At 46.2% G+C, this 19,317-nt stretch overlaps 2 protein-coding genes across 3 annotated transcripts in view; one reads left to right on the top strand and one right to left on the bottom strand.

Moving 5' to 3' along the window:
- PABPC1L (poly(A) binding protein cytoplasmic 1 like) overlaps positions 1-16,279 on the top strand; it is a 34,865-nt gene extending 18,586 nt beyond the window's left edge. Inside the window, exon 15 of the mRNA XM_084888775.1 lies at positions 14,669-16,279. The gene's annotated coding sequence lies outside the window, so the exon portion shown is untranslated. The remainder of the gene's footprint in view (positions 1-14,668) is intronic.
- On the bottom strand, positions 512-18,520 carry TOMM34 (translocase of outer mitochondrial membrane 34). Of its 2 annotated transcripts, XM_084888742.1 has the most exons (7): positions 18,231-18,518; positions 12,521-12,620; positions 11,333-11,485; positions 7,638-7,798; positions 4,604-4,751; positions 1,887-2,013; positions 514-1,645 (listed from the first exon to the last, which is right to left on the bottom strand). In XM_084888742.1, the coding sequence occupies exons 1-7, from the start codon at positions 18,355-18,357 to the stop codon at positions 1,541-1,543; spliced, it is 921 nt and encodes a 306-aa protein (XP_084744868.1). In that variant the 5' UTR covers positions 18,358-18,518; the 3' UTR covers positions 514-1,540. The 2 variants fall into 2 exon arrangements, with proteins under 2 accessions (XP_084744869.1, XP_084744868.1); XM_084888743.1 differs by lacking the exon at positions 11,333-11,485 and having other exon boundaries at positions 512-1,645; positions 18,231-18,520.
- Between the last annotated feature and the right edge of the window lie 797 nt (positions 18,521-19,317).

Here is a 19,317-nt window from a genome sequence, read left to right as displayed (position 1 = left end):
GGAGAGGGAGGCAGCCTGGCTGGCTGCGAGAGCACTGTCCCCCCTCCTGTCCAGACGGTGTTTGGTGAACCGGAGCGGCACTTTCTGATCTCTGTGCTCCCAATGAGGGCCTTCACCCTCCCCTCTTCACCAGCTGAACTCCCACCTTAGAGCTCAACTCAAACTTCCTCGGGGATCCTTTTCCTTTTAGCAGGGAAAGTACTGTGTGAGGACTCCCCTAAAATGTGTAAGTTGGCCGTAGTTTTACACTTGTTCCTGGGATCATCCGATTAATTTCTCACTGTCCCACTAGACTAGGGGTGTCGAACTCAATCAGAGAAGGGGCCAAAATCTAAAATCCAGCCTATATCGCGGGCCAAATGGTTTACTGAACAGTCATAAACTGACAATGTCATAAACTGACAGCGGAGTGCAGTGATGACAGCGCAGTGCAGGCCACATTGCAAGGCCTGGCGGGCTGGATTTGGCCCGCGGGCCTTGTGTTTGACACATGTGCACTAGACTGTCAGCCCTCTGAGACCAGGGACCGTGTCCACTCACTCATGGTTTCCCCAGCAACGTGGGGCCTGGGCCGAGCAGACATTTCAGTGAATGATTTGTTCAATGATTAGCTGAATGCTAATCGAAAAGTGGTAGCTTTTATTGTTGTTGTTGCAAAATTTTCAGCACAGAGCTGAAAAAAAGCTGAAAATGAAAGTACAACAGACATTTTTTGTAGAAGAAAAATGTTTAATGTAATCGCTTAAACACACAATTCAACAAAACCGAGTCAGTTCAGTTCAAATTAACTTCATATAACAAAGAAATAAGAAGCCTGGAGGGCCACTGTTGGGGTCAAAAGTCCCTGCCCAGAACAGAAGGTCACTGACTTCAAGGAGGCCTTTCTTTCCACCCACCTTCAGGAGAAGTGGCCACCTCTGGGTTCCTGACACAGTTGGGCTCCTCCATGCAAGCAGCAGCACAGAGCCCCAGGCAAAGCCACACCAGGGTCAGGGTTCTGCATCCCTACCAAAGTGGGGCCTGGCCAAAAAGGGCTGGAACTCAGAACACAGGGGATACGCCAAGGACAGGGCGGGATGGCAGCCCTGGAGAACCAGCTCAACAGGCTGCTTTAGGTGTGGATGGGCCAAGGTTTTCTAGTCCTGTGGCCCCCCCTTCCACACCCCCAGCTTAATCTGCTCATGAACCACAGTGAGGCGGGTCTGGTGATGCTCCTAGGGCAGCACTCAGTCTGGAGCATGCTCAGGGCAGGGATAGGGCCCAGCGCTTGCTGATAGGACCTGTTTGTGTGATCTGCTAGCTATCTAGGCAGGGGGATGGAGAACAGGACTTCAGCATAGCAGGGGACCTTCCCAGCAAAACAATGTGTTTTTTGCTGCACTGAGCTTAATGTGAACACAGCCTCTTAAGGGGTAGGAGGCTACTGCCGCTTTGCAGGGCAGAGGGAGGGTGCTTCAGAGCTCACTTGGGGGCATGCTGGGTCCCAGAAACACACAGAGGAAGGCATCCAGTGGAGGTTTTCTGCTGCCCTTTTGGGATTTTAGTTTAAGATCTGGTTAACTTCTTGCTGCAACTTCTGTGCAGGGACATTCTTAGGCTCGATTTTCAGGAGACTGTTGATGTCTGCAAAGCTGGATTTATAGTCCTAATAGAAGAGAGAAGGAAGGGTGTGAGGATGGCACCATGACTGAGGTGAGATTAAGCGGGGTGGGAGGCGGGAGGAAAGACAGCTGCTGAGACAGAGAAGCTTTTCAGACCCCAGCATACAGGTCTGACAGGAGCTGCCTGGGCCCCCGGATGGAAAGGGATGTAGCACCACCTTGACCACCATCTGGAGGTGCCACCACAGGCACAGATGCCTGTAGCTTAGTTGAGGAGGATCTTACCTTGAGTGCCTTATAGGCTTGAGCCCGTCTGTAAAATGCCTTCACGTTCTTCCCATCCAGCTTGAGGGCTTCTGTGCAGTCCTTCACCGCTTCCTTGTACTGCTTCAGGGCCAAATAGCAGAGCGCTCTGACGGAAGATCGTTCCGAGGGGTCAGTCACTTTTAGGGGCCACCCAGAACCAGATGGTGTGAGGAGTGACCCTGATTCCCTGAACACCTACCTACGCTGTGCTGCTTACTTTACATGTTCTCAGTCCTCTCATCAACCCAGCCCCTTTCCACAGTGAAAACGTGGCTTAGCGGTGAAGCGCCTTAAGTTTCCACTCCTCCTGAGGGGCGGACCTGGGACTCACCCTGGCTTCTCCTGCCTCCAGCCCAGGCCTCACTGAGCCCCAGCATTTGGTCTACCTCACATCCCCATACTGGGCTCTTTGAAGCCAAGAAAAAGTTTCCTGAAACCTTCCCCCTGACAGATTAAAAAGTTACCTGCCTTAAGAAAAATACTGGGATTTAATTAATGATATGTTTGCTGATGTATTAGGGCGAGATATATAGGTGTCTGCAACTTTGAAAAGCATAAAAAATAAACATGGATCAGCAGATGGCTAAATAGTGATAAAGCAAATGCAACAAAATGTTAATTATGAAGTTAGATGGTAAGAATATGGGTGTTCAATGAAAAATCTTTCAACTTATATTAAAAATGTTCAAAATAAAATATTGGAAAAAAAAGTCCTGCGCATCCATCCAAGCCACTCTGCACCTATGGGGGAAAGTGTGTTTATCTCAATTCTAGTCCTTTCTCCAAAGACAGTCACTAAAAACGATATCTTGGAGCTCAGTATGGAAATCCATCCATTCCACCTCATCGTTTTCAACGGGTATAAAGTAGTCACTTAGTTGTATGTACCTATTTTTTTTTTCTTCTATTACAAAGCAGTCTTGAAGATAAAATGAGTGAGTGAAAGGAACCCAAGCTTTGGAGTTACAAAGACCTGGCTTCAGTCACAACTCTACCATGTATGAGTTGTTTAACTTGTGCTTGTTAACCCACCTTCCAAACCTGTTTTCTCAGATAAAATGGGACCATGACCTAAGCTGAAGAATTGCTGTGAGGAGAAAATGAGTCTCTGGAGGTCCATGCAGGAGCTGGCCAGCTGTAGGGGCCAGGTATCCGAGTGGTGATATCCACTTAGGTATCAACTGCACTCAGAGAACTGAAGGGAGCCCAAGGTGATGCTCACAGGGCATGTGCATGATGGGGCACTGAGATGACATCCAGGATGTGGTGTAATTTCAGTCACAATGGATGGAAAATTCAGTTTTGTAGTTATCAGTCCTCTAAGTTAAATCAATAGATTCAATGTAATCCCAGTCAAAAATCCAAAACACTCTTGGGAATTTGTCAATTGGTTTAGCTAGAAGAGCAAATCTGGGGAAATAGCCAGGGCTGCTTGGATTGAGAAGTACAAGGAAAAGACCAGCCTAAAAAATATTATAAAGCAACAGTACTTAACACTGACACAGACACATGTGCATGAAAATGGGTTCCTAGAGGTCTCCAGGAACATGAGGCGAGCAAGGCCAGAGAAAGAGGAGTTGGGAGATGCTGCAGCCCTCTTTTTCAAGTTAGTCTGGCAGACGGAGGCACCCTGTTCCAATCAGCCAGGAAAACCACAGGTCCAAAATTTAAGCTTTCAGTTTGAAAGTTCTCTTTTCAATTCCTTAGGCAGTAAACTCTGACTTGAACCAACATGAGGCTAAGTCTTTCTTTTTTTGTTGTTCTGTTAATCCTCACTGGAGGATATTTTTCCATTGATCTTTTAGAGAGAGTGGAAGAAAAAGGGAAAGACAGAGAAACACACCGATTGGTTGCTAACTCTAACTGCACAAGCCCTGACCAGGGCTGGGGCCAGGGAGGTGCCTGCAACCAAGGTACATGCCCTTGACTGGAATCAAATCTGGGACCCTTTGGTCCTCAGGCTGATGCTCTATCCACTGAGTCAAACTGGCTAGGGCTAGGCTAGACTTTCTTTATACCACCACATGTGAATGTGGAATTTATTTCTGCTTCACTGCAGAAATGCTAACAATTAACTTCACAAGCTGTCCCCGACCATAAATGGTATGTGATTCAGTATATGGACCACATTACCTCACTAAAATATGAAACACAGATTTGGATAAGGAAGGATGAGCCTATAGTAGGTCCAAGATCTTCGAACTAAAGAGTAACATGTGCTGCAGGTGCAGGGTCTTCTACAGCACCGGGAGTCTCACCCCCAGGCTGGCCTGGACCTGTCTCTCACTTCCAGGCCAGGCGGTAATTACTCCATATCCTGGGTTCTGCCTTGTGCTCTCAGGGCCAAAGTTTCCAATATGAGGGTTTTGGAGAAGCCATGGGGTTGGATCAGAGTAGGTGGAAAGGCTACAAGACTAGTGTTGAGGTTGTGTCTGTATAGCAAGACATCGTAAATGAAAATTCTGGGGAGGGAGGTTAACAAAGCCCAGGTTCTCCTTTGGCATTTCTCAGTTTCTATCCCTTTAAGAGAGTGAATGCTACTAACAATACATGCCACTGAGTGTGAATGCATGTTCTGAGCTGTAACATACTGACTAAATGCTAGGGAAGGAGAGCCCACTGCAGTCCAAGAGAAGATTATGGAACAGAATATCCAATGTCCTGAAATCCCCAGCCAGCAGCTGTGGGGAAGGTACCTGTTGCTGTACGTGGCGGACTCCAGGTTACTATACGAGAGGCTTTCACTGTACTTCTCAATAGCTTTCTTATGGTTTCCCTTCTTTACAAGCTCATTGCCTTCTTCCTTCAGAGCTCTGGCTCTCTCCACATCCCCAGAAGAAGGCACTAGATACAAATTCAGAAGAGGAAAAAACCATGGAGCAGGTGCCAGACTGAGATAAGTGAGGTCTCCGGCAGCGTCTAAGTCGTCCACAACCCTCCCCACAGGCTTCCTATGCTGCTGTAAAGCGTCCCTCCTGAGCAATGATTCCCCCAATTGATGGCTTCTGGGAAATAAACACAGTTTTTCATTCAGAAGAGGTTGAGGACTCCTGATATAAACATACTTATACATGCACATGATAACACATGATAAAAAGCACCTTGGGTTCTAGCCTTGGCACTGCCACTTGGCAGCAGAAGATCTTGTGTGACCTACCTTCTCTGTTGGATCTAAATTTCCTCACCAATACAATGGGGCAACACCTCCTCTACAGGACTATTGTCAGGAGAACATCTGAGACTACATGAGAAAATGCAGAGCCCCCTATGAACTCAAAGCAGGAGAATAACTAAAATTTAAGCACCAGGCTTTCAGAAAGAGGAAGAGGAGTGCTATTCCTCATCACTGTTTTGGGTTGAGCCTCACCTAACATCTGCCCCAGCTTTCAGAGAGAAATAGAAGAGGGAAGGTACAATCCATGCTGCTCAGCCTGGCCTCCAGGCCTGAATTGTTCCAGTCCCAACTACTGTATCACCTGCTATTTTATAAAATAATATATATGATAAGGGTAATGCTTTAGGAGTAAAACCAATACCCTCACTTTATGAAGAAACAGAGCATTTATGGGGACTTTTAAAGCCCTTTGGGCTCTTCCTCAAGTCAATCCACCCCTGGAGGAAACCATTATCCCCACTTCTGTACATACTTTCCTTTTTTGTTTTTGGTAGTTTACTTTATACAATAGTATTTATAAACCATTTGTTTGTTTTTGAATTTTATGCAAAGGAACAAATAATTCTATGTATTCTTCTATAACCTTGCTTTCTTTTCCTCCTTGTTCAAATTATATTCTTGAGATTGATCTGTGCTGATGCATATACCTATAGCAGCTCATCCATTCTCACTGCTGCAATACAATTGGTTTTCCATTTTCCTATTTGTGGAGACCTGTGTTATTTCCAGTTTTGTTCTTTGCTATTACTAACGTTCTGCTGTGAACATTCTTGGACATGTCTTCTGTGCATATGTGCTTGAGTTTCTCTAAAGCAGAGCCTATAGGTTGCAATATGCACACAGTTTTCCCCCGGCTCTGCAACACACCACATGCTATAGTCTTGCTTACTCCCGCTGCTCACCAGTTACACCGCATGCATTCCTCTCTAACTCCACTGTCTCTGCCAAGTATTCCTGTCCCTTCTTCCTTTCCCACCTGAAGAACTCACCCTTTAATGCCCGGCTCAACCTGTCACCTCCCACTGCCACCTCCTCAGTGAGCCTTTTCCTGACTCCCCCTGCCACACACACATCAATTCTGATTTTGAACTCCCCAAATACTAAAGACTCTTAAGCCCTTGTTCTTACTTTTATATTTTAAAATGCTGTCTCAGTCTCTCATTAAACTGAGAGCTTCTGAGGGCCACTACAGCCCATCCTGTGTCACACTGCCTAGCGCAGGGCCTGGAACACACATGACTCAGTGATTCTGAAAGAACCAAACAAATGGTAGGTGCATTGAAGCCATCTAGTTCATTAGCACCCACATGTTCATCCTAGGGAAGAGGGGGGAACCGTTAACAGGCTCCCACAAAACAGACCAAATGCTGCCTACGGCCAGATAGGTTTCTCCTGGAAGGGGACAACTGCTCCCACCCACGCAAGGCTCCAGCCCTGACCCCCTCTGCACTGCTTCTCCTCAGCCCCTGTGTATGGAGTGGGATGGCAGCCGAGCTGGGATAATTCCCGTGGAGCATTATTAGCGCGTCCAGTGAGCCCCCGCCTGAAGAATGGCCTCTTCATTTACAGTCAAGATGGACACTCTCCCGTGTAGGGCTACCTGCCTTTGACCTCCCCCCTTTCATTTCTTCTCCCCAGAGACTCACACGGTGCTCATGTTCCTGGGGAGGCAGAGCCTCTAGCTGTGCAGGTGGGGCAGATGGCTTAGGGCTGAGCTCCCCACAAAATCTCAGCCCTCAGTCACAGTAACTACAGTGTTTCCCCGAAAATAAGACATCCTCCGAAAATAAGACCTAGCGCACGGAAAGATAAGACATCCCCTGAAAACAAGACCTAGCACAACTTTGGGAGAAAAAATTAACATAAGACACTGTCTTATTTTCGGGGAAACAGGGTAGTGCAGGGAATGGCCTGTGACCAAACAGCCTGGAATAAACGGAGAAAATGCGAGTCAGAGATTTGAGGGGGAAGAAACTCTCTCTGAAGAAAGTTCGTCTCTCCCTCTGGGTCATGAGGCATGGTATATGGATGAGACCAAGAACTGTCAGCTATTTTACTGGGAAGAGGGAAGCCCATCTGAAGACAAACTTGACTACACCAAAGAAGAAATTTGAGAGAAGTACAGAGAAATGGAATCAGAACCCGATAATGTAGAGAGCTGTTGGGTGAACCTTGCCTGAACCTGAACTCTGGATTTTCCAATTATATGAGCCAGTAAAATCTGTTATTTTTACCATGGTACATTTTCTGTTCTTGTAACCAAAGCATCCAACACGATACTTCCCAAATGCTGCCAGAAGAGAGAAGGGAACAAATGCTACATACATATGTGCCAGGCTAGGAGCTCAACATGCCTTATATCACTTAATCCCTCCAGTGGGAGAGGCTTTCTCACAACCCTCCTGGTAGAGTTGGGACAGCCTTTGAGATTAAGACTTTTTCTGTTTTAATATTGTTTTTATAACTCAGCTTAAACAAGGCCAATTTTTATAGGATTACTCTAAAAAAAGTAGCTACAGGGAAACTGCAAAACTGAGCAGGAAGTCACAGCCTACCTCTGCTCTTGGCAGTTGTGGTTTCTTTGGATTTGCCTTTCGGTGTCTCGTTGTGGTATTCTGAATCCCACCTCTTCTGAGCTGAAACAGGCACCAAGGGGATAGCGGGCAGTTTCAGGCGCCACTCTGGCCCAAGGGAGTCCATGAGGGCTCTGGTCATTCTGGAAACAAAGGCAGGATTACAGGGAGGTGTAGGTTGGGCTAGGAAGCACTCATGTTCCCCCTCTTTTAAACCCAAAGGAGGTGTATGAGAGTCACAGTTATCATCTTCCCTCGATAACTCTTCATATCCTCCTGACATGCAGCAGGAGAGGAACCTGAGTGCCACCCACAAAGACATCTCAGTTTAGCCACCATGACCTTCCCTCCCTGCCTGGCCCTCGTTTGGTCAGACCACAGTGATGACTTGTTTGTTGCCTATTAAAGGTACTTACACACTACCTTAACCCCAAAGCACCACACATTCCCCCGGGAAGGAGCATGTTTTATATTTTTCATGCAAGCACCTGATTTTGGATTTATGCTCAGAGATGTTTAAAAAAATGAAAATCTTATGTCATTCTCAAATTTTAAAATCCTTCTGTCTTTTCCATTTCCGTAGGGCCCGATATCTAGTTCCCTCCCATCTCTCCATCTTTATCAGTTGCCACATTCCCTCTTTTTAAAAAAAAATATATTTTATTGATTTTTTACAGAGAGGAAGGGAGAGGGATAGAGTGCCTCCTGCACACCCCCCACTGGCACATGCCCCTACCGAAATTGACGCTCCATCCACCAAGCCAAACCTGTTAGGGCCACATTCCCTCTTTAAAAAAAAACCAAAACACATTTTTTATTGAGTTCAGAGAGGAAGTGAGAGGGAAACATCAATGAGAATCATTGACTGGCTGTCTCCTGTACGCCCCTACTGGGGATCGACCTGGGCATGTGCCCTTCACGGGAATTGAACTTGGGACCCTTCATCCGCAGGCCAAGGCTCTATCCATAGCCAAACCAGCAAGGGCGCCACATTCTCTCTTGATCCTTATGTTTAAGCCTCTCCATACAGCTGTCCTCTTCCTGGAACAATCTCTTCCACTTCCCAGTCCCCATACCCACCTTCTAGGCCAGTTAACATTCTCAAAACACTGCTCAGTGGCCATGTCCAATTTGTCAACTGTACTATAGCAACTAGCACATCATTACCTGGCACCCATCAAGACTCAGTAAGTATGTGTTCAATGAGTGCATAAAGCCAACTGTATGCCTTTTCTACTTTACAACCATATTCTTGTAATACTAGAATGAAAACAACACAATATCACTACTAATTCATGGTCTCTAAGCCCCCAAAACTATTTTTATGGTCATCCCAGCTATTTTAATCCTCTCATCTCTTCCACTGTGCACTCCAACCACCCCTCTCCAAAACAAACATACCTGCCCAGGTATCCAACCCTCTCTGTGTCTCTCTCGTCACAACAGAAGAGCTGATAAAGCCAATCCCCCCACCTAAGCTCTGGACCCCATTTCTCCCTGCCACACTCAGCCAGCATCTCCCTCTCCTGTATCTTCATGTTTCTGATAGCTACCAGCATTTAACTCTTTCCTCACTGAATACAACCCTCCCTGGACAACCCTCTGCCATTACAGCTACACTCCTCTGCCAACTGATTCCTTTGAAACACTTCTACCAGACTCACCAGTGACTTCATTCCTCAACGCTTCGTCTACTTAAGCTCACTGAAACACGTGACATGAGTGACAGCTTCATCCTTCTGGAAATACTCCTTCCCTTGTGACACTAAATACTTCAAGTTTCCTCCTACCGCTCCAGCTGCTAATCTATAAGTCTCTGAAATGCTAGAATTTCTCAAAGTTCCAACCTCTTCTTCCTACATACTTGTTGTGTTCTTTTCCCCCACAACCTCAATTCACCTCTACACTGATAACCCTCCAATCTGCATGTCTGGCTGATATTGCTCTCCTTTGCTCCAAATCTATGTAAACACCCACTGTCCTCCTTACCTCTCAAGTCTCATGTCCCAAAATCATCTCCAACTCAACTTGTCAAACCCCTAGTTTCTCTATTTTTCCCTTCTCCCCACCCCAACCACCAAAACTTGGTGAAATACTCCCTAAATGTCCTCTGAATGGTCCCACTGCTCTCTATCCACTGTTTCGACCATCTCTTCTGCATTAGTGCATGCCCCCTTCCCAGTCTGTTTTTCCATGTAACCCTCCCACATGACAACCAGTGAGTTTCTCTCAAATCTGCTCATTTTGCTCCCTGCTTAAGGCCCTTTCCTGATGCCTCACTGTGCTTGGGTTAAGTCCAAGCTCCTGAGCACCAAGCTCTTTGTGACCTGGCCGCATCACCCATCCATGCAGCCCCATGGGAAACGGACTGCTCACGGGTTCTGTAGGACATCACCCTCACTCTTGCACAGGCTGCCCTTTCTCCTTGCTGGCCTTTGGCCCTAGAGCTCTACTCATCTCTGCCTCAGCTCACCTCCACTCAGGCTTCCCCCTCGCTGACTATGTGCCTCATTTCTGCTGCTACTGCCCCTGTGCTGTGCCGGAAACAGATCATTGTCTCACTAATAGAAAGATGTGGACAGGAAACCCAGAAGGCTGGTCAATAAACTTAATTGCTCTAACCACTTAGTTGAAACATTGTTAGCTAAAGCAGCCTCCACCCATTAGTCTTATGTAAATTATTGCCGATTGACTATTATTGTGATTTCCTGCCTAAAGGATATGGGTGTATCCCATAACCTTAATAAAATGGATAGCAAAGCCAGAGCGGGGTGGGGGTGTAGTCCTCCCTCTAAAAGTGGGCTCCCCCCTGGCCCCCAGTATTCCCAAATAATACTTTTCTTGTCTCTTTCATTTGTGTGGCCTTCTCCAGAACCTGAACCCTGAACCATGCGGGACCTGAAAGGGGTTCCCACAGTGCTGCTCATCCCTTATAGTGTGCTTCCTATAAATGATAGGTTTTCTCCATGCGACTAGAAGCTCTATCAGAGCAGGAAGAGGTATGTCTTGGGCATCAGACCAGGCCCTAGTGCAAAGTCTGGCACTCAAGTGGCAGAATTTGTTGAATGAGAGAAACAAGGAGAGGTAGACAGAAAACAAGTAAAGCCAGAAATGACACACAAATATATACCATGAAGTCCTAACAAGGGTTTTCTATGAGTATGGTGTTTGGCTTTCTAGCGGCCCATTCAAAGAAGGGCAACATGGTCAATCACGCCAATGAGGACATCCACAAAGCGTCAATGGCTGAGGGGCCTTGTGAAGGGGCCATAGTACAATATACGAGCCATATCCACAAGTAATATCCCTGTAGCCTTGTGTCTGAACTGCATGTTTGGGTCTTACCTTCCCCACTCTAGTTAGCTCCCTGAAACAAGTGCCTGTATCTCTTTTTCCTACGGAACCTGGCACAACACCTTCAACAGAGCTCAACAAACTACTACTACGTGAATGAATTTAAGCACCTCGGCAAAAACAAACAAAATCCAATTCATCAATCCTGAACCCTTAACACCTACCAAATATGATAGCAAATTCTCCTTCCACACTTGCCAATAAGGTCATTAGGAATTTCTAAGCCTATCCCAAAGGGATCCTGCCACAAGATGAGACAGTTTCAAGCTAATGACAGAGGTCAGGAAGTTCCAGAGGGAATGCCCAAGGTGACCCAGGCTCACCTGTTGACGCCTTCCAAGGCTGACATCACACTGTCATCAATTTGCAGCACAGTCTTGTAGTCCACGTAGGCCAGGGGATACTTCTCCAGGGCCTCATAGGCCGATGCTCGCCGCAGCAAGGGCTTCATGCTGAAGGGAACCAAGGCCAGTGCTCTAGAGCAGGAGGCAGAAATGTCATCTGGCTGCTAAGTCACCAGGGCACTCCCAACAGCCCGTCCAGGCAGGCTCAGCTACAGTATTCTGTAATATAGGGGTCATTTCTGGCACAGAGACACTACTAAAAAGGTCAAACCTTGCAAGAGGGACTTTTCAACTTAGACTGAAGTAGAGAAAGGAAAGAGAGCAGAGTGCCACTAATACTGTGAAAGTTGTATGCACATGCATCAGTTTTCATAGTTGCAATACCCCCAAAATCAAGAACAAGCACTTTGTACCTTTTATGCTTCTATGTTTCCAAAGAATGGTGGCCTAATGGGAATGCCATAGAGACTTTGGAGTGGTGTTTGAATTCTACCTCTGCCATTAACCATGTGATCCCAGGCAAATCACTTACCACCTCACTTCTCTGCAGCCCAGTTCTAACCTGGCACTAATCAACTTAGCACAGGCTCCATGAGCACACTCTCTCATCTATCACCAGGGCATGGATCTAAGGCAATGTCACAGGATATCAGATCTAAGAACACATTAAGCTATGCATCCTAGTTTAGTGATGGAGAAAGAGGCAACACCAGACTTGCCTGAAGAAGAAAGAAGTATGAAAATTTGTTTAATGTCCTCTATACCTGGTCATTGATGAATACCATTTCCTCCTTTCTCCTTGCTTATTTCCCTCTCTCTCCCTACCTTCCTCTCTCACATATATCCACCAAAAGAACCACAAAAACCAAAAACAAAAAAAACCTGGGCAAGCCACTAACTAGTCTACAACTCTACCTCAACTCCAGGTTCCAAATCTCACAAAGGCCCACCTGTAAGTACCACCCTAAGAGCAGCAGAGCCAAGACCCCAAAGATACAGGACAGGGGCCAGAGAGATCAAGTATGCTCAGTGACCTCGGGACAGGGACACTTCCTAGTGTCTGTCACAGATGTAACTGATGGGATCAGTCAAAGAAGAAACAGGCCAGATAAACCCAGCTTCCTCTTCTGAGCCCCTCAGGCACCCCAAAGTTTCTTGACTGCTTACGAAGTGCAATCTTTGATGCAATCACTGCAGTTCCCATCCTTCAAGTGGCATGCCGCCCGGTTGGAGTAGAGAACACTTTCTTCTTTATAGTCCACAGAATCTGCCCAGGTGGAAACAGAAAACAAGAGATTAACAATTTGGGAAACGGATGCCTTGGGGCACAGAGTGCATTTCACTAAGAGCTCTCTGGGCTTTGGTAAAAGGGAGCAGAGATGACTGTAACCAGATCAGGCTTGCTGGTTTGATAGGCTGGCAAGTTCACCATTAGCACTTGGCAGCAAGAACACCAAGCATCTTATTCAGTCATGCCAGCACTAAACTTGGTACCAGGCAAAAAAAGAACATGAAATAGCTAGCTTCTGCCTCAAAAAAAATCTATACTTGGTGTGTGTGTGTTAATTTTATTACAAAAAAAAATGTAAACATACAGATCTTGCAACACAGAAATCCACACCTGAAACCTGTATGTTCATGTTGACCAATGCCATCCCAAAGAATTTTATAAATAAAGCCATGGTTCCCACACCCCCACTCCACCCCAAAAAGAAAACATGTAAATCATACAAAGAAAAATAAAAGGAAAAGATAGAAGACAGAGACTAATTCTACCTGCTCAAATCAGACAGGACTTTGCTAGGGAAAACTTAATCGGGGAAGGACTCAAGCTCCCCAATGGGGCGGAGATTTATCAGACATTTCTCTAAGGGCAGTCCTCACCTTTAGGAATATCAGAAGCTCGTGTCCTTTATTGTGGCCACAATAATTTTCAGTTTTAAAAATATTTTTTCAACCACTGCATACCCACTAACTAGCATGGGCTGTAGTGAAAAAATAAATGAAAAAGAAACTACTGTGTGTTGACCCAGTAATTCCACTCCCTGCTACCCTGTTTCCCCGAAAATAAGACAGTGTCTTATATTAATTTTTTCTCCCAAAGCTGCGCTAAGTCTTATTTTCATGGGATGTCTTATCTTTCCACACGCTAGGTCTTATTTTCAGAGGATGTCTTATTTTCGGGGAAACACGGTATATACCCAAAATAATTGAAAACAAGTTCTCTTTTAAAAATTGTAAAACATGCCGAAACCGGTTTGGCTCAGTGGCCAGCCTGCAGACTAAAGGGTCCTGGGTTAGATTCCGGTCAGGAGCATGCACCTTGGTTGCGGGTAAATTCCCATTGGGGGGTGTGCAGGAGGCAGCTGATTGATGTTTCTCATCAATGTTTCTTTTAAAAATATATATTTTATTGATTTTGTACAGAGAGGAAGGGAGAGAGTCAGAAACATCGATGAGAGAGAGTCATCGATCAGCTGCCTCTTGCACACCCCCTACTGGGGATATGCCCGCAAACAAGGTACATGCCCTTGACCAGAATCGAACCCAGGACCTTTCAGTCCCCAAGCCGATGATGCTCTATCCATTGAGCCAAACCGGTTTCGGCTCTCATCAATGTTTCTAACTCTCTATCCCTCTCCCTTCCTCTCTGTAAAAAATCAATAAAATATATATTTTTAAAAAAATAAAAAATTTGCCGAAACCGGTTTGGCTCAGTGGATAGAGTGTCGGCCTGCGGACTGAAAGGTCCCAGGTTCGATTCCGGTCAAGGGCATGTACCTTGGTTGCGAGCACATCCCCGGTAGGGGGTGTGCAAGAGGCAGCTGGTCGATGTTTCTCTCTCATCGACGTTTCTAGCTCTCTATTCCCTCTCCTCCTCTCTGTAAAAAATCAATAAAATTTATTAAAAAATTTTTTTTTTTAATTGTAAAACATGCATAAAACAGTGTAACAAATACCCAGTATCCATCACTAGGCCTAGCATATATTATATTTGTTTCCAACCTTTAAAATTTTTTTATATGGCTAACGCTCCACTCATCCCCATCCTTTCCCTTGTTGTCCCCAGAACCCCAGATGTCAGCACAATCCTGAAGTTGGTATATAACATTCTCATCCATGTTTGTCTATCTTTATTATATATGTAATCACAGGTAAGATATATCTTTCAAAGCTTTTCCTAAGCGGCACTCTATTGTCTATCCTTCTGCAACTTGCTTTTTTCTCTACGTATGTTACCATATTGATGCATATCTTTCACTCAATACCAACAGTAACAAACAATAACATAACTTTTTTTCCGTATTTTGCCAGGCCCTGAGTGAGAAGCAAGGTACAGAGAAGTAAAATATATCCCCCTTAAGGAGCAAGTACAAGCACTCAAGACCTGTAATCCATCTCAAGTCTCCAGAACACGGTGCTCAGCAGCAGCAGTGGTGTGGCGGAAAGGGCCTCGAACCTGCAATCCAGCCTGAGACACTGCACAAGTCACTGACTCCTCTGATAGGTGCTCACCTACCACATGAAGGTGTCACTTCACACACCTGCTAGAAGGGTTCACTGTGTTAGGTTGATCCCTGGTTTTCTCTTCAAACAGAAAAATTAGAGAAATCAAGGAACTTGCCCAGAGATTATCTAGAAATGGGTAAGAACCAAACTCTGGTCCCCTACTAAATCTAGATACCATGATAGCTCTTCTAGGGACCCAGAATGAAGCCACACAAAAGCACATGCTATTCCAGGCAAGCTAGGGTAGGATGGAAGAAGATGGTGGAAGTATCAATATCTCAGATTATTCAGCAACCTCAAGTGAGGCTGAGAGGAGCAGGTGGGCCTAAAAGGAGTGTTCTAGAACAAAAGAAGGGGGCAAGAGTGGTTTGAAACTGCAGAAGTTCAAAAAAAGACTACAATTTGCAAAGGATTTGGGGAGAAGTCTAGCAAAATGATAAAAAACTTGGACTTGGGAATCAGACCCATGTTAAAATCCTGCCTATGACATGTCTTCATTGTATAATCCTGGAGCAGGCCAATTTAACTCCTCTTTACTCATCTATAAAGAGTCTTTTTATTTTTTTATTGCCAGATGGCAGAATTTTATGGTTTAATTAACACAAATACAATGTGTACACATCTGTCTATTCATTTTCTTTGCTGCGCAGTCTGGCATTGGGGTTGGCAGCTGGGCTGCTTTTCCACATGATTTGTTTTCTTTCTTTTTAAAAATTATTTTATTGATTTTTACCTAGAGGAAGGGGAGACACATAGACAGAAACATCAATGAGAGAGAAACATCGATCAGCTGTCTCCTGCACACCCCCTACTGGGAATGTGCTCGCAACCAAGGTACATGCCCTTGACCAGAATCGAACCTGGGACCTTTCAGTCCACAGGCTGACACTCTATCCACTGAGCCAAACCGGTTTCAGCTATTTGATTTCTTGTTGCTCCCATAACCAAGGCTGGGCATCAAGATCGGGCCTTGAACCTTCTGCACACTGTTGTCCATTAATACCTCTGAGTTTCTGCTAGTTTCACTTAATTTTGACATAATTGGTCTGATTGGTGTAGGATTAACTTCTTGATCCTCTTTTTGACGATCTTAGGTTTCACAGAGGGTCTGGGGGAGTGGCTGTTAACCTCCGTAGGCAGTGCCGAGAAGAGTATAAAGTGTCTTATCATAGGTTAGTATAAGGACATAAAGGGATAATGTCTAGCACACAACAAATGCTAGCCAAAAAAATGAGGAAGAGAAGAGGCAAAGGGAAATGGGCACTACAGAAAAGGGATCCCAATGAGGGCTCCTTGCTAAGACACTTGGGAGAAGAGGTTTTGGGCAAAGGGCTGTTGACTTGAGCTGTCTGGGAGAACGCTTAAGAATATGTTAGTCCTGTTAAAAACTCTCTGAATAAAACCTCCTTACCATGACCTGTTGTGTAAAATGTCTACACAATAAGGTTCTGCCTGATAGCTGACCTCATCCCACTTCTCCCTCCACTAGCTCAGTAGGCTTTGGCTCCTGGAACCACATCGCGCTTCTTCGCCTCGGTGCCTTGTCCAGGCACACCTGAGAATGTTTGGGTCAGCTCCAGCCCACCACAGCAAAGAGAGTAGTGATCTTTTTGCTGGTGGAGGATCCTGTCTTCCACTTGTAAAAAATCGCAACATCTGTGAAATACAGTAAGAGGATATGCCTGTAATTGCAGTTCCCTCCACCTGAAAAGCTCAGCACCAAAACTGTGCACCTGGCTTCTCTCATCATTCAAATGTCACCTCTTCAAAGCTGTCCTTGACCCCCCATTCTAATGGAGCTCCCTACTGAACTCTCCCACACCACCGTATTTGTCTTCTACATACCCCTAATAGTTATGGGACGAGTCTTATTTACTAGCATGAGATCCACCCATCCCTCCAAAACAAGAATGATCATCCAAAAGAATTCAAAGCAGGACCTTGGAGATTAAAACAAACAAACAAACAAACAAACAAAGTGGTATAGCATTGCAATGGAATATAATCGGCCCTAGGCGGTTTGACTCATTGGATAGAGCAGCGGCGGACTGAAAGGTCCGGGGTTCGATTCCAGTCAAGGGCACATGCCTGGGTAGCAGACTCCAGCCCCAGTGGGGGGTGTGCAGGAGACAGCCGATCAATGATTCTCGTTGATGTTTCTATCTCTCCCTCTCCCTCTCTGAAATCAATAATAAAAAAAATAATATATATATACAAATATATATATACAATAATATATATATACAAATATATTTATATATAAAAATAATATATATATACATATATGTGTGTGTGTGTGTGTGTGTGTGTATATAAAAGAATGTATGATCCTTGAGAGAAAGGGCCTTCGCTGCCTTGTTAGACACTCAGTACATACAGTTGCTCAACAAGTAATAATTTACTTGAAGAATAAATGGTTAAGGAGAAAGTGAGTTGAGCTATGTATCTGCAGGGGTCAGAATGAGGCCTGAACAACAGGTTGGGAGCCAATAGGACATTTAAAAAGCAGGCAACTCATACCTATCAGGGTGGCCAACTATCAAAAGAACAGAAAAGTGCTGGTGAGGATGCTGAGGAGCTGGAACCATTATGCACTGTTGATGGGAATGTAAAACGGTGCAGCGACTATGGAAAACAAAACTACTATATGTGATCCAGCAATCCCACTTCTGGGTATTCATCCGAAAGAATTCAAAGCAGGACCTTGGAGATTCAAACAAACAAACAAACAAACAAACAAGCAAACAAACAAAAATGTGGCATAGCCTTGCCATGGAATATTATGCGGCCTTAATAAAAGGAAATCCTGCCACATGCTACAACATGGATTATAATGTCCTTTCTTCCAATATCTAAAGACGTTAAAATCATAGATACAGGCAGAGGAAAGGTACACCGAGAGCTGAGGGAGGGGGAATTCGCGTTCAGTGGGTGTTGAGTTTCGGTGCTGCAAGATGAGAAAGTTCTGGCGATCTGTTGCACAACAATGTGAATAATATTACACACTTCACAGTCTACTTAGAAACGACTAAGATGGCAAATGTAGTGTTTTTTTTTTTTTTTTTACCATAACCAACAAGTGATAAAAGAATCTATTCACAGGAAAATGTGTTTCTGACCTGTCACTCAGTGGGAAAGAAGCAGTAATAAAACCTTGTGACTTTTTTCCCCGAGGCGGAAGGGCCAGGGAAGTTGCTCCCAGGATGCGCACGCGGGCCGGGCGGGAGGGCTGGCGGGCGGCCGGCCCCGGGGAGTGGGGGCCGCGGGAAGGCAGGGGCGGCGCGGGCGGGCGGGCTCTGGGGGGCAGCGGGGGCCGGGGCGCCGGGGGAGGGAAGCGGCCCCGGGGAGAGAACGGGGCGGCGGGTACCTTGCTCCTGCATCACCCGCAGCGCGCGGCTGTAGAGCGCGGCGGCCTCGGAGAACTGGCCGTTGCGGAAGCTCTGGTTGCCGGCGGCGCGCAGCCGCTCCACAGAGTCCGAGAGTTTGGGGGCCATCCTGGGGTCCGGCGGCAAATGGCGGCCGCCTCCGATCCCGCCGCCGAGTCTTGCGGAACGGCGTGGGGGGCAGAGGAGGGGAGGGGGAGAGAAACACCGGGCGGCGAGCGCTTGGTCGCCGGGTAACCTGCCGGGAGGGGGCGGGGCCGAGCGGGCGGAGGCGGAGCCTGCGCGAACTAGGGGCCCGCGGCACCGCCCTCTGCGCAGGCGCGTGCGCAGGGCGGGGCTAACGTCGCGGAAGCGCGATCGGCCCTGAGCGGTAGGGGGGCTCCTGAAGCTGTTAGGACGCCACGTGTGCAACCGTGCAAGAGGCCGGGTATCTGCTCACACGCACTTGCATGCACGTGGGACCTGGCAGGCAATTAACCCAGGAGCACATACAGAGGAAAACACTGTGTTATTATTAGTGCTGTAAGGAAAACACTCATGCACTAGCAAGAGGCCAGGTGGAAACTATTTTCCATAAGGGGGTGGGGAAGGCATCTCGGAGGGACTAGTAATGGAGCTGAGACCAGAGAATATTTGGGCAGGCAGAGGGATAGCAAAACTCAAGGCCCTGCCCTAACCGGTTTGCTCAGTGGACAGAGCGTTGGCCTGCAGACTCAAGGGTCCCAGGTTTGATTCTTGTCAAGGGCATGTACCTTGGTTGCAGGCACATTCCCAGTGGGCAGGAGACAACAGATCGATGTTTTTCTCTCTCATCCATGTTTCTAACTATCTCTCTCCCTTCCTCTCTGTAAAAAATAAAATATTATATATATATATATATATATATATAGAGAGAGAGAGAGAGAGAGAGAGAGAGAGAGAGAGAGAGAGAAAGAGAGAGAGAGAGTGTGTTAAGGCCCTGAGGCTGGAAACGAACTGTCACCTGGAGTTTTAGGGACACTGACTTAATAAATGAATGCACTGAGAAGTTGATAAAGATCTTCCGCTGAGGGAAACAGCTTATCTTCAGCC

Source organism: Pipistrellus hanaki, assembly GCF_964339955.1.
Source record: "Pipistrellus hanaki genome assembly, chromosome: 6".
Lineage (NCBI taxonomy): Eukaryota > Metazoa > Chordata > Mammalia > Chiroptera > Vespertilionidae > Pipistrellus > Pipistrellus hanaki.
This window is presented reverse-complemented; position numbering and strand designations above follow the sequence as displayed.

Bases quoted from the DNA above. Each gene is read 5' to 3' on its own strand.
- TOMM34 (XM_084888742.1), bottom strand. From the start codon at position 18,357: ATGGCCCCCAAACTCTCGGACTCTGTGGAGCGGCTGCGCGCCGCCGGC. The intron at 2,014-4,603 runs GTACCTTCCCCA...ATCTTCCGTCAG, and splicing joins TCCGCCACGTACAGCAACAG to AGCGCTCTGCTATTTGGCCC. The intron at 1,646-1,886 runs GTAAGATCCTCC...CTCTTCTATTAG, and splicing joins AAGCCTATAAGGCACTCAAG to GACTATAAATCCAGCTTTGC.